The sequence below is a fragment of the Narcine bancroftii genome, chromosome 3 (genome assembly GCF_036971445.1).
Source record: "Narcine bancroftii isolate sNarBan1 chromosome 3, sNarBan1.hap1, whole genome shotgun sequence".
Lineage (NCBI taxonomy): Eukaryota > Metazoa > Chordata > Chondrichthyes > Torpediniformes > Narcinidae > Narcine > Narcine bancroftii.
The window spans coordinates 209,773,841-209,791,548 of NC_091471.1; the positions used below are offsets into that span (position 1 = coordinate 209,773,841).

The following is a 17,708-nucleotide window of genomic DNA, read 5'->3' on the forward strand; positions in this document are numbered from 1 at the left end:
CCAAAATAATACATTAAGTATCATAAGTTGATTTTAGTTGATGCTGGATTTTGCATTTTAATTTAATGGAACTCGGACTGCAGGAAGTCTCAGGATGTGACATCACAGCAGTTTCTAACCTAACTACTCTGGAGTCAGAAGTGTGTGGGAGCAGATCAAGAAACTGCTGTGATAGGAGAGCGAGCAGGCACTGGAATAGGGACTACCACATGGCCCCACCATCTTCGTGAGTGAGCCAGGGAGACTTCTCAGTGTTCACAGCTCTGCTCAGCTCAACCCAGTCCTTGATTATTGTGGCTCAGATGGAGGCGATAGGGAGAGAAGGCATGAGAAAATGCCCTGTTTCTACCTGGCAAAAGATGCCTGCAGCCCTGTAGCAGCCAGCAAATCAAAAGCACAGGTCACCAAAACCCTTATTCATTTCTATGGGGTGTCTGTAAGTTGGGTGTTTGTTGAAGAGAAATTGTCATTAAACTATTCTAATGAATTACTGAAAAACCTAAATCTCTGTAACCCATAGGAAAACAGAGACAGAGAAATTCAAGAACTTCGCCAACAACAGAGGCTAAAGGAATTGGAAGAGAAAAGGCATTCATGGGCAGCTGGTGAACGAAGTGTTTTTGGAAGGAGTAGTAGCGAAAATGATGTGAAACTACTCATTAACGATGGACTACATGACCTAGCTTCCACTCATCTGAGACTTCAGAATCCCAGTGGGCCAAAGAGAACTAGAAGCAGATGCTTACGATCATCCGAAGGCACTGCTATTGACAGCCGTTTATTGTCATTTTTGCAAGCTGCTAGTACAGCTGAACAAGCTAAATCAAATAGTATCCCTCGTTCCATTGCACGTTGCTCAAGGCAGAGAGCAGCTTGGCAAGAGGTGTCAGAAACTCGAGATGGGATCTTGGATAGTGTCTGTTTTGACTCCAATCAGGGATCTGTTCATGACTCGACTATAAAAAACAGCAATCTCTGCACAGTCTCAGATGAGCCTTGCACTACTAGGAATGCAGAGAGCTTCAGTATCACGAAGACTGAAAGTGAAATTGGTCAGAATGGACAAGATGCCTACAATAACAATGAGAATATAGTAAAGGATAGGGGCTTCACAAACTTAAACCAGATGATTGCCTCCAAACAGCAACTTGAGCTTACAGAAGGTTTACAGATTTTCAGTTGTTCCAATTTTAAAGTAGCTGACTCTAGCCAAATGATGACTTGTGATGATGTTACATTAACAGACCTGGAATATACTGAAGACTTGAGTTTGGAGACTTCTTCTGATGTGGGTTTGCAGACACTCAGTACAGATGTGAATGCGCAGAGTCCAAGTACAGATGTGGATGTGCAGACACCCAGTACTGATGTGAGTTTGAAGACTCCAAGTTCAGATGTGAGTGTGCAGACAGCCGGAACATATGAGAGTCTGCAGACTTCTGATTCACATTTGAGCCCCCTGATATCCGGTACTAGTGTAGGCATTCAGACTTCGTCTGATTCTAGTGCATTTTCTTCTCAACTAGCCTCAAAGAAACTTAGAGATGATGAATCTGACTGCATCATAGGTACTCTGTCATCATCACAGAAAATAAATGTAAATAGCACTGAAGTATCTATCCAGAGTTCGGATGCGATAACAAAACCTGATCATTTTGTTTCAAATGAGAGCAGAACCATGTTTTTTGTTTTGGGATACACAGGTGATGAAAATTGTTCTGAAGCCTCAGAGAAGTGTTCAGTAAAAACTACCTGCCACAAAATCCATGAAGAATCTCAAGAGAAATTTGCAGGCCCTAAAAGGGGTCTGATAGAAGGATGTAGCAATTTGGCAGACATGAAATTGGATAATCCTCCCATTCCCATCACCAAAAATACAACCATTGAAAATGATCTTGAGGCAGTCGCTGAAAAAATTAACTTACCAAAGGAAGCAAGGCAAACTTCTAGTTTAAAGCAGCCAAGTACAGTTAGAGGAAAAGTATTGCCCACTCCAAAAACAACTTTGCATTGTTTGAGCAATACAGTTTCTCCTAAATCTTCAAGTAAAACAAACTGCTCTAATTATGAAGAAATAAGAAGGGTTTTGCCAATATCAAAGTCAGGCAGAAGATCAAATAGTGTCAAAAGACCAGAAGCAAAAGCATTGAGCAGTGATGAACCAAAACATGCACAAAAAGCCTTTGGGTCAAATTGGCGAGACAGCTGGTCAAAGACTCCTTGTAGATCCAGTATACTAGTGGCAGAACAAAAGGCTACAAAAGAGACAGTTGCTTTGGGTAATTCATCTCATGGTATTACAAAGCGTAAAGACTCCCTCAGAAAACCTAGCGCTAAGCCAGTTCAAAATATCTCTAAGCCAAAGCCTGATGAAAGCAGTAAGATCTGTCGCTCAGTTACAAGAGGCCTCCCCAAGCCCAGCACAAATACAGTTGGAGTAACAGATACCATGGAAAGAAATAGTATAGCCATGCCAATTAATACTCCCAGCTTTGCCAGAAATACTGTGGCCTCTTCCTCTCGACGCCAGAGGACAGACTCCAGACCGGTTCCCAGCACACCTCAGCAGACCACCAAGGCACCAAATCTCAACAGATCCTCTTCACAAAGGCAAACTGTGGCCAAGTACATTGGAATAAATCATCCAAAGAATAGTGAAAATTCTGACGTTAAAAGGGCGACTACCCCAAAACTAGGGAGCAAGACAGAAGAGGAGAGTAAGGTTCCAACATACAAATTTCAGTCCACTTATACAGGCAACAATACTTCCCTAAAATCAACAGAAAAGAAACACCTTACAGTCACAGATTCCATTAAAAGCAAGAAATCTTCAGAAAGGGCATTTAAATGGAAGTGAAATGCTGTTTTTTTTGTGTAGGTTAGCAAGTTAAAAGCTTAGTAGACTTTCCTGAAAGGAAGCTCTCCCCTTGTGTGCCTGCAGGTCAACTTTTCATTGGTGTGTAAGGCTGTTCTGCATTGAGTCAAACCTGATGGGTCTCACCTGCTGGAATGTTAATACTCCTTTCATCAGAGAGCTTAGAGTTTGACTTCCAGCATTGACGAATGCTCAAGGTGCACGTGTGAGCGAGCAGCGATTTAGCCACCTTTTGTGAACCATCCAGGAAGTGGAGAAGAAAATTGCCAGTACTAGCTCTGCCTTTTAGAAGCGTGCCTCCTGCCATTTAGTCACAAATTATTTGAAGTGCATAGAAATGAGTCAGCCTTATCCTGTTTAGCATGACACCAGGAGGCAGAGGTTGAAATCCATGGGGAAATGATAATCAAAATTGAAAATGACATATTCAGTTGGTGCTGAACCAGAACAACTCAGCAAGCATTTGTTTAGGGGCAATGCGATTGCTAATTCCTCAGGAAGATGTACCAGTCCATGTTTTTTTTTCAGGATTGAGTTAAGTGTGCTGCTTCTCTATAATAGATTTTGATCTATTACATGAACATGTCAAAAAGCTAAGCCAGCTTTATATCTCTTTGCAGTGGCTGAATGTACCTTTTTAAAATGTCAATATTAAGCATTCAAATTTTTAGCAGATGAATATTTATAGTCATGGTGGGCTGCTACTTTTTAAGGGAGGAAAGGACTGGTGCTAAGGAATAGAAATGTATAGAGAAACTAACGAACGAATGAGTGGGTTGAAGTTTCCACTTGATTACATAGTTGCAGCACAATAATTTATTTTTTGTATTGTGATATGAATAATGTGTATAATGCAAAGTGCATATCATAATCTGTACAGTATTGGCATACATGAGTTAAACTTCATGGATGGAATAACTACTCTAGTGTTCAGTCCTTTCAGCAGGGCTCACTATGGATATATGGCCAGCAAGAGATTGGAACTTGAGATTTGGAGGGACCACTGTGTGCAGCCCTGTTCCATTTTCTGACAGCCGACGTAGCAATAAAATGACACAAAACTTCCAACAGTTGAAATTAGCCCATATGTTGGAGAAGTTCTCTGAGTACAAAACACTGTTGTTGAGTTATTTACTCTGAAATAATAATAATAATTAATTTGTTGTCAAATGTTGGCTGGTCAATTTTGAGCATGAAACCACAGCACACTTTATACTTAATGAGTTCATATATTTAACAGTGTACTGGTTTGTATATTGGGATGATGCACTGTTTTCTTCAGCAGTTGTCTTTTTACTAAAAGCTGCTCATTTGTCCTGAACTGCTTTTGTTGGGCCTATCCCAGCAACAATGTATAGGACATTTCCTGCTCTCATCTGTAATTTTTTTTAATGGAGCTTGTATTATACCCTGATTTCTCTCCAGGAGATACTTAAATTAGATCTGAGATTATATCTCAAGAGATACACATACTGCTTGTGAAATGGGCTACTCTGAATGTGGGCAAGACTGAGTGGCTCCAGCCTTTTGAAGCCGTCCCCATTTATGTAAGATTAATGTTTTTTTTTCCCCCCACTGTTGGCAGTTTAAGGAATTCTAGTCTCTTTTTGTTTGAAATAGCATGGGATGTGACCATGCATCCTGAATTGTGGTCAAGTTTGGTATAATATGACAAAAAATGATTTTCATCCTGAAGAATATGCACAGGTCAATTTAACTGTCTTTTTTTTGGTCTTCATAAATTTCATGCTTTTGCTCATTTGGATTGGAGGATGTGAATTTAGTTTCTTTGTTCATTCATCCCTTGCCTATTACTCCCTCTCTATGGCATTGTGTTGCATATTAACGGTGGCTGCTTTTATTTACCTTTGTATCCACATCTGAACCCAACATGTATTAAACTGTAATGGCTCAATGGTCATTTCAAATTTTAAGATTACTTTGAATTTGTAAACAAAAATGATGTATCTCTGTAAATTGAAATGAGGTGTTGTAGTATTTGCACGTTCTACATAACTTCTGTTCAGTCAAGTATTAAAAGTCAGTTCTGTCTTATTAAATAGTGATTGTGTTGTCTTCTCAAATTCAAGTTATTTTGTCATCTGACTATACATGTGCAACCCGATTAAAACAACCTTTCTCCAGACCTCAGTGCACACATATAAACAGTATATAATAATAATTCATATAAATATATGCAAACATATCTTGGGATTATTAACTTGTTTACAGGATACCGTTCATGAATCTCACAGCTATATCCCAGCTTGGCAGTCCTGATTTTGATGCTCCTGTACCTTCTTGATAGTCATATGTTACCAACCCAGACTTACAGTCAAGAAGTCCAGGATCCAGTTGCAAAGAGGGGAGTTGATGGAAAGAGTCTTATATAATTCTGTGAGCCCTATTTAAGCAATGTTCCAGCTAAATGTCTTCAGAAGAGAAAAGAGAGGCTCCATTGATCTTCTTGGCCATTTTGATGGATTCTCCATTCTGACCTGGTTTGATGCTTGCAGCTTCTATTCTGCACAATGATGTAGCAGGCAGGACACTCTAAATTGTGCCCCTCTAAAAGGTTATCAAGATGGGGGCTGATATCCTTTCCCTCCTATGTCTCCTTAGGAAGTGTAGGCACTAATGTGGAAGTCTTGTGGGTCCAAGATAAGATGCCTTTTAAATACACACCAAAGTACTTTGTGCTCTCCACTCTCTTCACGATGGAACTATTGATGTGTAGTGGAGAATGATCTTCATCCTCCTGAAGTCCACTGTCGTCATCTTATCCACTTTCAGATTCAGGTTGTTTTAGCACCATTTTACAAGCCTTCCAACCTCCTCTCTGTAAGTCAACTCATTGTTGCCGATGAGGCCAACTACAATTGTATTATCTGCAAACTTGATGATTTGGTTCGAACTTAATCTGGCAGTGAGGTTGTGAGCAGCATTAATGGTAGTGGGCTGAGCACACAGCCTTGAGGTGTGTCAGAGCTCAGCATGTTGGGACTTGAGGCTTTGCTACCAACCCAGACTTTCAGTCAAGAAGTCCAGGATCCAGTTGCAAAGAGGGGAGTTGAGTCCCAGAGAGAAAATTTTATCCACCAGCCTCTGAGGTTCACAATGGAGTGGAGGTTCAAGGCTATAGTATCATCTATGGACTGGTTTGGACAGTAGGCAAACTGAACCAGGTCCAATGTCATTGGAGGGTGGAATTTGATGTGTTTTATTACCAGTCATTCAAAGCACTTAGGTAAGTACCATTTTTTGTTTTATCCTTTCCTGATAAAGCTTCATCATGATTGGAGACCAAGATCAAAATTGGGCCTAGTGGTATGCAAAATTGGGAAATGATTTCCCCTGGAAAATATTGAAGTTTGGCATCATAGGACACCAAAGGGAGATCTGTGATGGCACTATTCCAAATTGGAATTGTGCTTATTTTTTTAATACAATTTCTGAATAGAATTAATAGATTACATCGGGGTTAAACAGAGGACTGAGCAAATGGATGCAAGATGAGGAGTGATGGGAAGATGGGCATATAATTAGCATGATAGGACCTAACTCCCTTAATGTGCTCTGCTCTTCAAAACATCTTTTAATCTTTCAAATATTCTACATGTTTAATTTTTTTGTCTATTTGGAAGTCTGTAATTACAGGGAACAGATGGGCAAGTAGAAGGAAAATCCTAAGGATTTCTATAGGTATATTAAAAACAAAAGGATTGTAAGGGACAAAATTGGTCCCCTTGAAGATCAGAGTGGTCGGCTTTGTATGGAGCCAAAAGAGATGGGGGAGATCTTAAATGGTTTTATTTCTTCACTATTCACTCAGGAAATGGGAACAGTTGTGGGAAGTAAGGAAAACAAGCAGTGAGGTCATGGAACCTATACAACAGTGGTTCTCAACCTTTTTCTTTCCATTCACATACCACTTTAAGTAATCTCTATTTCATCAGTGCTCTATGATTAGTAAGGGATTGCTTAAGGCGGTATGTGAGTGGGAAGGTTGAGAATCACTGCTCCAGACCCAATTGTTTCTGAAATACTTTGCTTGAGAAAAATTATCATTGGGCCATTTCCTTTGGAATTATGAAACCCTGCACATAATGAGTCAATTAGGTACGATTAAAACACTGGTTTTCAAACTTTTTCTTTCCACCCATATACTACCATAAAGCAATCCCTTACTAATCACAGAGCACTTATGGCATAGGGAATACTTAAAGTGGTATGCTATACAGATTAAAAAAGAGGAAGTGCTTGCTGTCTTAAAGTGAATAATGGTGGATAAATCCTCAGGGCCTGACAAGATATTCCCTCTGACCTTGAGGGAGGCTGGTGTAGAAATCGTAGGGACTCTGACGGAAATATTTAAAATATCCTTATTCATGGGTGAGGTGCTGGAGGATTGGAGGGTAGTTTGCGTTGTTCCATTGTTTAAAAAAAGGCTTCAAAATTAACCCTGGAAATTGTAGGCTAGTGAGCCTGATGTCATTATACAATTATTTGGATAGTGTTAGGTCTGCTTTGTTCATGAATGAGTGAGACAAACACCAGGCTGAGTCGAAATCAGGGTTCTTTGTTCTTTATTACCGGATTGTAACACTTGCGACTAACAAAGTTAGTCGGAGAATGCATTCTGCCGTTATCAGCAAAATGGTGATTTTTTATACCCTTGGATACATGCTTAGAACATCATCATATCATTACTTGTCCAATGACTAAAACTGTTGCTATCCTTTCCCTGCTAGCTTCCTGCCTCTCAATCCATCAATGTCTCTCTTATCTTGTAAGTACAAGGATGCATTTACATCTTGTTACAGCCCTGTGCATTCCCATCTCATGATGTTTTACCTAACAGGAGTACAAGGACACCTCCCCTTCTTGTTACTGCCCTGTACAGGGTAACTCCCTACACATTCCCATCTCATGATGTTTTACCTTACAATAGCCAGGGACTTTATGCATGGTAGATTATGTTTAACCAATCTTATAGAGTTTTTCAAGGAGGTTACCAGGAAAGTTGGTGAAGGAAAGGCTGTGAATTTGTCTACATGGTCTTTAGTAAGTCCTTTGACAAGGTCCTACATGGGAGTTAGTCAGGAAGGTTCAGACACTAGGTATTTATGGTGAAGTAGTGAACTGGATTCACAACGCCTGGATGTGAGAAGCCAGAGAGTAGTGGTGGATGATTGCTTCTCACATTGGAGGTCTGTGATTAGAGGTGTGCCTCAGGGATTGGTACTGGATTGTTGTTTGTCATATTTATCAATGATCTGGATGATAATGTGGTAAATTGGATTAGTAACTTTGCAGATGATACTAAGATTGGACAGTAAAGAAGGTTTTCAAGGCTTGCAGAGGGATCTAAATCAGTTTGGTAAAGTGGGTGGGAAAATGGCAAATGGAATTTAATGTAGCCAAGTATGAGATGTGACAAACCAAGAAAGGACATACAAAGTAAACTGTAGGGCACTGAGGAGTGAGGTAGAACTCTGGGAATACAGATACATAATTCCCTGAAAGTGGTGGCACAAGTGGATAGGGTTTTGGCATATTGGCCTTCATAAATCAAAGTATTGAGTACAGGAGTTGGGAAGTTATGTTAAAGTTGTATAAGACATTGGTGAGGCCAATTTTAGAGTATTGTGTGCAGTTTTAATCACACATTTACTAGGATGTTGCCTGGACTTCAGGGACTGATTTACAGGGAAAGGTTAAACAGGTTAGGACTTTATTCCCTGGACTAGAAGAATGAGGGGTGATTTGATAGAGGTATTTAAAATTATGTGGTGGGGGGGGGGGATAGGCAGAGTAAATGTAAATAGGCTTTTTTCATTGAGGGTGGGTAAGATTCAAACAAGGGGCATGGGTTAAGGGTGAAATGAGAAAAGTTTAAGGGGAACTTCACACAGAGAGGCGGAAGTGTGGAACGAGCTTCCAGCTGAAGTGGCAGTTAAGGGCTCGATTTTAACATTTAAGGGAAATTTGGACAGGTATATGGCTGGGAGAGGTATGGAGGGCTATGGACTGAGTGCAAGTCAGTGGGACTAGACAAGAAAAAGTGGTTTGGAACAGACTTGAGGGGCCGGTGGCCTATTTCTATGCTGTAATTGTTCTATGGCTCCAGAGTTGAGGCCAAGTTCAATTCCTCATCTCTATCCTACAAGGCGAACTCCTTAGTCTAAAACAGTTTCCAGTCGTTCTCAATTCCCCAACATGGAAACATCTCAGCTTCCTTTTACACAGGGGCCTCAGTCTGTGTGCTCATCACGTATTGAAGCTTCAGTTTGATACTCCATTTAAATTCACCTGGGCCTCTGTCCCAGGACTTCCTTTCAACTCACCCAGTTTTATTTCCCACATTCCCTTGAAACTTAATTGTTCCCTGAGCTGACTTTAAACTGACCAGGTTCACTGTTATTATTATTCTACTGTGTAACATCTAAAGAGAATGTTGGAGAATTAATAAAAATAAATCCACTTGTATAGAAAATCTGGTAATTCTGCATCACCAAGTCATGAATGTGCTGGATGAATAGATTGAGAAACTGGGCATTTACAATGCAGCAAGAATGTGGATAATACAATGCACGTGGTGCTGTGCACTTTTAGTTGGCATTTTAACATTAGAATTTATTAATATTTTTCTCAAGCAGTTTAGCGCAGCAGTAGTTCATTCAACCCAAGTGTCTGCACCAAATATGAAGTCCAAATTAAACTAAAACACTGTTTTATATGATGTATATCCCTCTGTTCCCTGCACATTTGTATGTCTGCAGAAAATCTGCAGATGCTGGGGTGAGTGCAATACACAAATGTACTGGAGAATCTGCAACATCCACAGTAAGTAAAAGACCTGAACAATTTGTCAGTTACTGTCAGTTCTTTTCAGGCACTTGCAGCATGAATAAAAGCTCTCACGACGAGAGGGAGAACAAAAACATTTATCAGCTTATAAGTAAGGGTAAGGTTCAACAGTAGTCTTCAGAAAGGTTATGACAATTCAGCAAGAAACTTAGGGCCACAGGCACAACAAGACACAGTGAGACTCAGAGACAAGAAGGCCACTGTTCTGGAGAAAGTCAATCCAAGATCCTACACCGTCAGAATTGGAGGATGGTCAAATACTGTGGAGGAATCTAAAGAGTTTGCTGAAAACACAAGTAATGCTGCAAGATGACAGGCCCTGATGGTGTACTTGGAAAGATACTGAAAATCTGCACCAACCAACTAGCTGGAGTGTTCACGGACATTTTGAACTTCTCATTGCTGCAGTCAGAGGTTCCTACCTGCTTCAAGAGGGCATCAATCATCCTGGTACCCAAGAAGAGTATTGTGAGCTGCCTCAATGACTATCACCCAGTACCACTAACTTCTACTGTGATGAAATACTTTAAGAGACTGGTCATGGCCAGAATTAACATATACCTAAGCAAAGATCTGGATTTGCTGCAATTCGCCTATTGTCAATATCGCTGGCTCTCCACTCAGCTTTGGATCACCTCAAAAATAACAATTCAAACATGTGGCTGCTCTTCATCAACGATAGTTCAGCCTTCAATACAACGATTCCCTCAGTGCTGGTCAAGAAGCTACAAACTCTAGATCTCTGTACCACCCCCACCCCCCACCCCTGCCACTGGATCCTTGACTTTCTCATCAGAAGACCACAGTCAGTACAAAATGGAAACAATGTCGCCTCCTCTGATTATCAACACAGGCACACCTCAAGGATGCATGCTTAGCCCACTGCTCTACTCATTATACACCACTGACTGTGTGCCTAGGCACAATTCTAATGCTATCTACAAGTTTGCCGATGACACCACAGTGAGGAAGTGTACAGGAGGGAGACAGATCAGCTCGTTGAATGGTGTAACAAAAACAACCTTGTGCTCAACATCAGCAAAACCCAAGAAATGATTGTGGACTTCAGGAGGAAGTCAAGGGAATACGACCCAGACCTCAGTGGTGGAGAGGGTCAAGAGCTTCAAATTCCTGGGTGTCAACATCTCCGAGATCTGTCCTGGAGCCTCCACATTGGGGCAATCACAAAGAAAGTCCACCAGCAGCTATACTTTGTGAGGTGTCTGAGGAGATACGGAATGTCACCGAAGACTCTGGTAAACTATTACAGGTATATTGTGTAGAGCATTCTGGCTGGTTGCATCACTGCCTGGCATGGAGGCGCCAACTCTCAGGACAAGAATAAATTCCAGGGGATTGTTAACTCACATGCGACATCACAGGCACTAGACTTCCCTCCATCGAGGACAGCTACATCAGCCTCTATCCTCAAAGACCCCCAACACACAGGCCATGCCCTCTTTACCCTGCTAACATTGGCAAACAAGGTACAGAAGCCTAAAGATGACGACTCATTGGCACAAGGACAGCTTTTTACCTGCTGCAATCAGATTCCTAAATAATCAGTACTTTTCATGCATTATTACTTCTATTTTTTTATAGAATTGTAGTAAGATGGTTATAATATGTACATTTGTACTAAGATTAGGAAGAATTTCTTGAGCCAGAGGGTGGTGGATCTCTGGAACTCACTGCTGCATAACCCTACTGGCAACACCTGCAAACCATTGCCAATCCTCTATCACTCACAAGACCACAAGACAAAGGAACAGAAGCAGGCCACTAGGCCTATCGAGTCTGTTCCGTAAATCTATACTAAGCTACTCTACACTAGTACCAATTTCTGGAGTTTTCCCCATATCCCTTGATTCCCTCACTAATGAGATACTTGTCTATTTCTTGTTTAAATACTCCCAGTTATCTGCCTTCCACTGCTGTGTGCAGCAGTGAGTTCCAGAGATCCACCACCCTCTGGCTAAAGAAATCCTTCCTAATCTCTGTTTTATATGGATAACCTCTAATTTTCAGACTATGACCCATTGTCCTCAATTCAACCACCAAGGGAAACATCTTACCCACATTCACCTTATATAAACCTTTCAAAATATCAAAAGCCTCTATGAGATCGCCTCTCATTCTCCTTTGCTCCAATGAGTACAACCCAAGAGCTGCCAAACGCTCCTCATATGTTAGCCCTTACATTCTGGAATCATCCTAGTAAATCTCCTCTGCACCCTCTCCAACAACATCACATCCTTTCTAAGATAGGGGGCCCAAAACTGCACACAGTACTCCAAATGGGGTCTCACCAGTGCCCCATAGAGCCTCATCAACACCTCTTTACTCTTGTACACTATTCCTCTTGAAATGAATGCCAACATAGCATTCGCTTTCTTCCCTACCAATTTCACCTGGTCATTCACTTCTAGGTTTCCCGGCACGAGGACACCCAGGCCCATTTGCACATCCGAGGTCTAAATTTTCACCCCATCCAAATAATATTCTGCCTGTTTATTTCCACTGCCAAAATGTACAACTGTACATTTCTCTATGTTAAATCTCATCTGCCATAATTTTGCCCAGTCTTCTAATCTGTCTATATCCTTCTGCAACTTTACAGTTTCTACTACACTTCCTACTCCGCCACCTATCTTGGTGTCATCCGCAAATTTGGCCACAAAAGCATTCATACCACAATCCAAATCATTAATATAAATTGTAAACAACAGCGGACCCCAATACAGACTCCTGCGGAACACCATTAGTTACAGGCAGCCATCCAGAACGGGAACCCTTAATTTCAACCCTTTTCCTTCCTGCCTATCAGCCATTTTTCTATCCAGTTTAATAACTTCCCTGTAATTCCATGGACCCTCATCTTATTTAGCAGCCTAATATGCAGCACCTTATCAAAAAAAACCATGCTGACTTAGACCTATCCTGTCATGCATCTCTAGGTATTTCATCACCTCATCCTTGAGGATCGACTCTAATATCTTCCCAACCACCGACATCAGACAGACTGCCCAGGTCACTCCCTGATGAGAGGGGCAGACATTGCCCCTCAGCGGCATGGCTACATGTTTGCCTGGTTAGCTCCTTGGCAGAGTAGTACCGGGGCTCTGTAATTTACAGTGATTGCATGCGTACTGACCTGAGATTTCCCCCCCCCCCCCCCCATCTTCTGCTACCTCACTATTTTGGCGGGTTGGCAGACCTGGGAGTGCATGGTTACTGGTCAGGCTTGCAAAGGCTCGAGCGTACAGAGGGGAGGACATATGTTGTAGGACATGGTCATCACCATCCATCCACTCATACCCTTCCTCCAACCATCTGATGACCCCTTCCCTCCACTGCATAATAGCTTGGACTTTGAGTGGGTCAAGATGCCAGCCACATCAGCGAGCTGCTTGCAGCTGCTTTATTTTAATCAGCTTGGAAGCTTCCTCCGTGACTTTCTTGGTTGCCCAGTCACACGGGCATCTGCACTGCCACCTGTACTGCACAAAGTGATGCTGGAGGAATTCTATCTCCCCATCTTTCTGTGCATCCTGTTGGCCCTAATGCCCCTGCAAATTTGTGTTGGTGTTTCAGGAGAGAGACATCTTAAGTCAAAGGCCACCTCCCTGACTCCCTTGGTCTCGGGAAATCCTGATTTCTCAAGGAAGGATGCCACGTGGTGACCCAATCGACCAGCATGGCGTAATCTGCAACCAAGGTGCTAAACAGCTGAACCCTTGGAAATCATCAGTTCAACCAGGAATTTTTTTATTCTGACCCTGAGGTTCCCCGACAATTTGTGGGTTGTGTCCTGCCACCTCCGTTCATGAGCAGGTGCATGATAATATATGCACCTGACAGGACACCCACACATACACACCCGTTAATACGATCTCCTACATTGTTTAGTAACTCCATGTGTCCAGCCAAAACTCATTGAACCTTGCTCACAGCACCAATTGTGTTGGGATTAAATCAGGTTCAGTGGGTTCACAGAGAGATGAGTCTAGACACAAGTGCCGCAATGAAAGTTAACATTATTTTACACACAGGAATCAGAAGACGACAAACTTCTTAATCACTCAAACTACTTAATAACTATAATAGGCATTCACATCGGATCCAGGCTGGACTTTGATACCTGTGGCCACCTATCTTTTATATGGGATGACACAAAAACTATAATGGTGTAAGGAGGCACGTTGAGCACAAGGGTCCTCGATACCAGTGGCTGATTACCCAACCACACTCTCCCACATGTGTACACTCTTCACAGATGGGGACTTCAGCAGACGCTCCCGATCCCTGTACCTCGGGGTGCGGATCAGTATTAAGTAATATACGATTACTAACATACTCGAATAAGATAGGGACTTAAACGCATCCTCCAGGTTCCCTGTACCAACGGGTGGGGGGGAGGTGATCGTAGGCTCAATGGTAAGTACTGCTAAACAATACTACAGTCCCATTCTAAGTGTAGTGCACATCTTACTAACGACTCCACCAGAAATGTCCACAATTAAGCAATCTGGCATAGAGTAGTATTTATTGTCAGGACCAGGGAGCAGAGAGGGCAAACTGTCGCAGGTGTTTGAGTTTATATTGTACTGAGCTGGGCGTCTGGACAATGATGATGCTGAATCATTCAAATGAGCCAATAGGTCAGGAGTGCATTAGTAGGTGAGCTGAGTCCAACCTTGATTTGCAGGTGATGAGACCTCCAAGTAGGTTTCACATAGGGAGGTTGCATGTCCTCCACAATCCACATCTAACAGAGGCTGCTGGAGTGCTGGAGATGAATCCACAGTCACTCAATGACTCTGAAGGCATTATCTTTTGCTTCTCTTTCTCTTAATGGAAGGGCACTGGGTGACACTAATGGAGACTCTTTGTGTGTCTTATGACAGGCAGGAGGCATGTACATGGCATAAAGGAATCTTGAATCTCATTCACTTCCTCTGACTCCAAGCATAAATAACCTCCTTTGTCCTGGAGTGGTCCTCTCCTTATCATGGTCATTCTCTTGTTTTAATATGTATAAAAATGCCTCGAAATTTAAATTCACCAAGGACACCATGGCCTCTTATGCTCTTTGTAATGCTCTACGAGCTCTTTTTTGCAACCCGGAGTCCTGTCTGAGTCAAGCTATTTAAATTTCGTATTTTGACTACCTTGGGTATAATCACCAAAAGTCAATGGCCTGATTTCACATTTTTTTCCAATTAACTTTATATACAGAAATTGCTGCATATTGTTCTAATTGCATATGTAATTTACCAAGCAAATTTTCCAGGTCTATCAAGTAAACAATTACATCATCTGCAAATAAACTAATTTTATGTTTGTTAGCCCCTATTTTAATACCCTTAATATAAATATGTTCTAATTAATTCAGCTAATGGTTCAATTGCTAATACAAAAAGAGCAGGCGATAATGGACAACCTTGTCTTGTTGATCTTGTTCATTTAATATAATCAGACACAATTCCATTTGTCACTACTCTTGCTCTTGGATCAATTTATAACAACTATCTCAAAAAGAAAGTCCCATTCTACTTTATCAAATGCCTTTTCTGCATCTAAAACCACTGCTACACGTCTTTCTTTTGGGGTAGATACTGTGACAGAGTATTTAGAGGTGGTTTGGGAGGAATTGTTAGAGCAGCTTGCACACACAAATTTTAAAACACAGAATATTTGCAGGACTTTTGCAGAATGCTTTTTGTAGGAGGCAACAAAGTATTGACAGCAGCTTGCCTGGGAGAGCATGTAATCTTTGCAGGGAGAGGAGAACAGTTTTGCTCTCAAAAAGGGAGGATGTGAAACAGAGAGAAGAGAGACAGAAATCAGTTCCAGAGGGACAAGCTGGCAAACTTTGGAAGGCTGCCTGGTCAAAGGAGAAGACTGGTGGTCTGAAAGATGACTTGAAAGAAAGAGGATCATCTGGAGAACCCTGAAGGGGGAAAGTTTTGTCAGCAAGACTGATTGAGAAGGAGTCAGCTGCAGATGTCCTGGAAAAGGAATCTCTCTCTGAAAATCAGCAAGAACCCTCCTGAGTGGTAATCATTTGTCTGTTAAGCACCAAAAACTGGTGACCTTTGTTAATGCTAACTTTTGTGCACAGTACAAGAATTGCCTGCAACCAGTGAGATTGAACTGATCCAAAGAACTTTTCCAATCTTAAATATACAGTACACACATTTACGCTTAGTATTAGAGGGGGAATTAAGTAGGTTAAGTAATAATTTAAAGTCTAATTCTGTTTTCTTGTTCAAATATAATTAAAAACTACTTTTGTTTGAGTAACCCTGTGTTGTGGTGTTTATCTATTGCTGCTGGTTTTTGGGGTCCTCTGGACTCCGTAACAATACTCTGTGTAATTTCCGTACTTCCTTTCAAACTTACTTGCCACTAACATCTGCCATCCCTTCAACTCCTCCACTTGCTGCTCTGGTTCCCATCATACCCTTCTCACACTCCCCACCATTCTAGTTTAAGCCCTCCCAACTAGCACCAGTGAACCTCCCTGCAAAGGAAAGTTTCCCTTCCATATAGCTATATCCTGCCCTTCTACAGCTCCCATCTGCCCTGGAAGAGGCCACAATGATCCATATATCTGAACCCCTCCCTCCTGGACCAGCTCCTTAACCATGCACCATCTTCCTATTCTTCCCTCATTAGCATGTGGCATGGGCAGAAATCCTCCTGAGATTACAACTCTGGAAGACCTTTGTTGAAAAAGTTAATTGGATTCTAATATATTTACATGGATAATTAACCAATTAGCCAGGGCAACACGGTTGGCGTAGTGGTTAGCACAATGCCTTTAGAGCGCCAGCAATCATGATTGGAGTTCAAATCCTGCGCTCTCCGTAAAGAGTTTGTAAGTTCTCCCCGAATCTGTGTGGGTTTTCTTCGGGGGCTCCAGTTTCCTCCCACCCTTCAAAAACGTACCAGAGTGTAGGTTAATGGGGTGTAAATTGGACAGCACTGACTCCTGTTACAGTGCTGTATGTCTAAATTTAACATTTAAAAATGTAAGCAAGGAATCCATGGGAAGGGGAAATATCAATGTTTTGTGTCTATGATCCTTTATCAGAACTGGGAAAGGGAGAGTTACAAATTAATTTTCCAAGTTAATTTCCATCTCTCTCATTCCTATTTTTCACAAAGGTTTGAAAACCCATACTGTCTTTTTTCTCTTTGGACTGATGCTGCTTGACTTGTTGAGTTTATCCAGCACATTTTGTTTTAGCTTCAGATTTCAACATCTGTTGGATGCCATACCTTGATGAAGGGCTCAAGCTCGAAACGTTGGTCATGTATACTTTATCCTTGCTATATAAAGGACACTGTTTGACCTGCTGAGTTTCTCCAGCATTGTATTTTTACTTCAATTACAGTGTCTGCAGACTTTTGTGTTCTACTTCTGACAGGTGGTATGACTGTTCATACATTGTTGGCTTGGGCACTGCACTTGGTCCGTCTTCTTCACCTTTTGTTGAAAACTCCCAAATTGTCTTTGGCCCAAAATCACACATGTATTGTGTCTCTCTGTGGTGATTCTTGCAAACCATAAACTTGCTTACGTAACTTTAAATAAAAGAAATCCATCATGAACCAGTCCACTGACTAGTTTGTTTTGTCCACAGGCGACAACAGAAAATGCTGGAATTACACAGGCACATCCAAGGGCCAAAGTCACTGCTTCCTAAACCTCCAAAGTCTTGTTTCTGAACCAGAATTCCAGACGACAGCTTTTCTTTTGCTTCATCTTCAATGGGTGAGTTGTGGAGTCTTTTGGGACTGTAGCTTTGGAATTGGGCCCGGGGGGGGGGGGGGGGGGGTGGAAACTTGAATAGTTTTAACTATGCATTATAATTCTGCAAGCTTGCCGCCGCCACCCCCTCCAGTCTCAAGCCTGGCACTAAGCATGCGCAGTGGCCCTTCCAGCCCTGGCTCC

General features: G+C 41.7%; 1 protein-coding gene across 1 annotated transcript in view; it reads left to right on the forward strand.

The window, feature by feature from the left end:
- fhdc1 (FH2 domain containing 1) overlaps positions 1-4,935 on the forward strand; it is an 83,721-nt gene extending 78,786 nt beyond the window's left edge. Inside the window, 1 exon segment of the mRNA XM_069923130.1 lies at positions 521-4,935. Within this exon segment, the coding sequence (XP_069779231.1) occupies positions 521-2,857 (2,337 nt within the window). The 3' untranslated portion in view covers positions 2,858-4,935.
- The last annotated feature ends 12,773 nt before the right edge of the window (positions 4,936-17,708 follow it).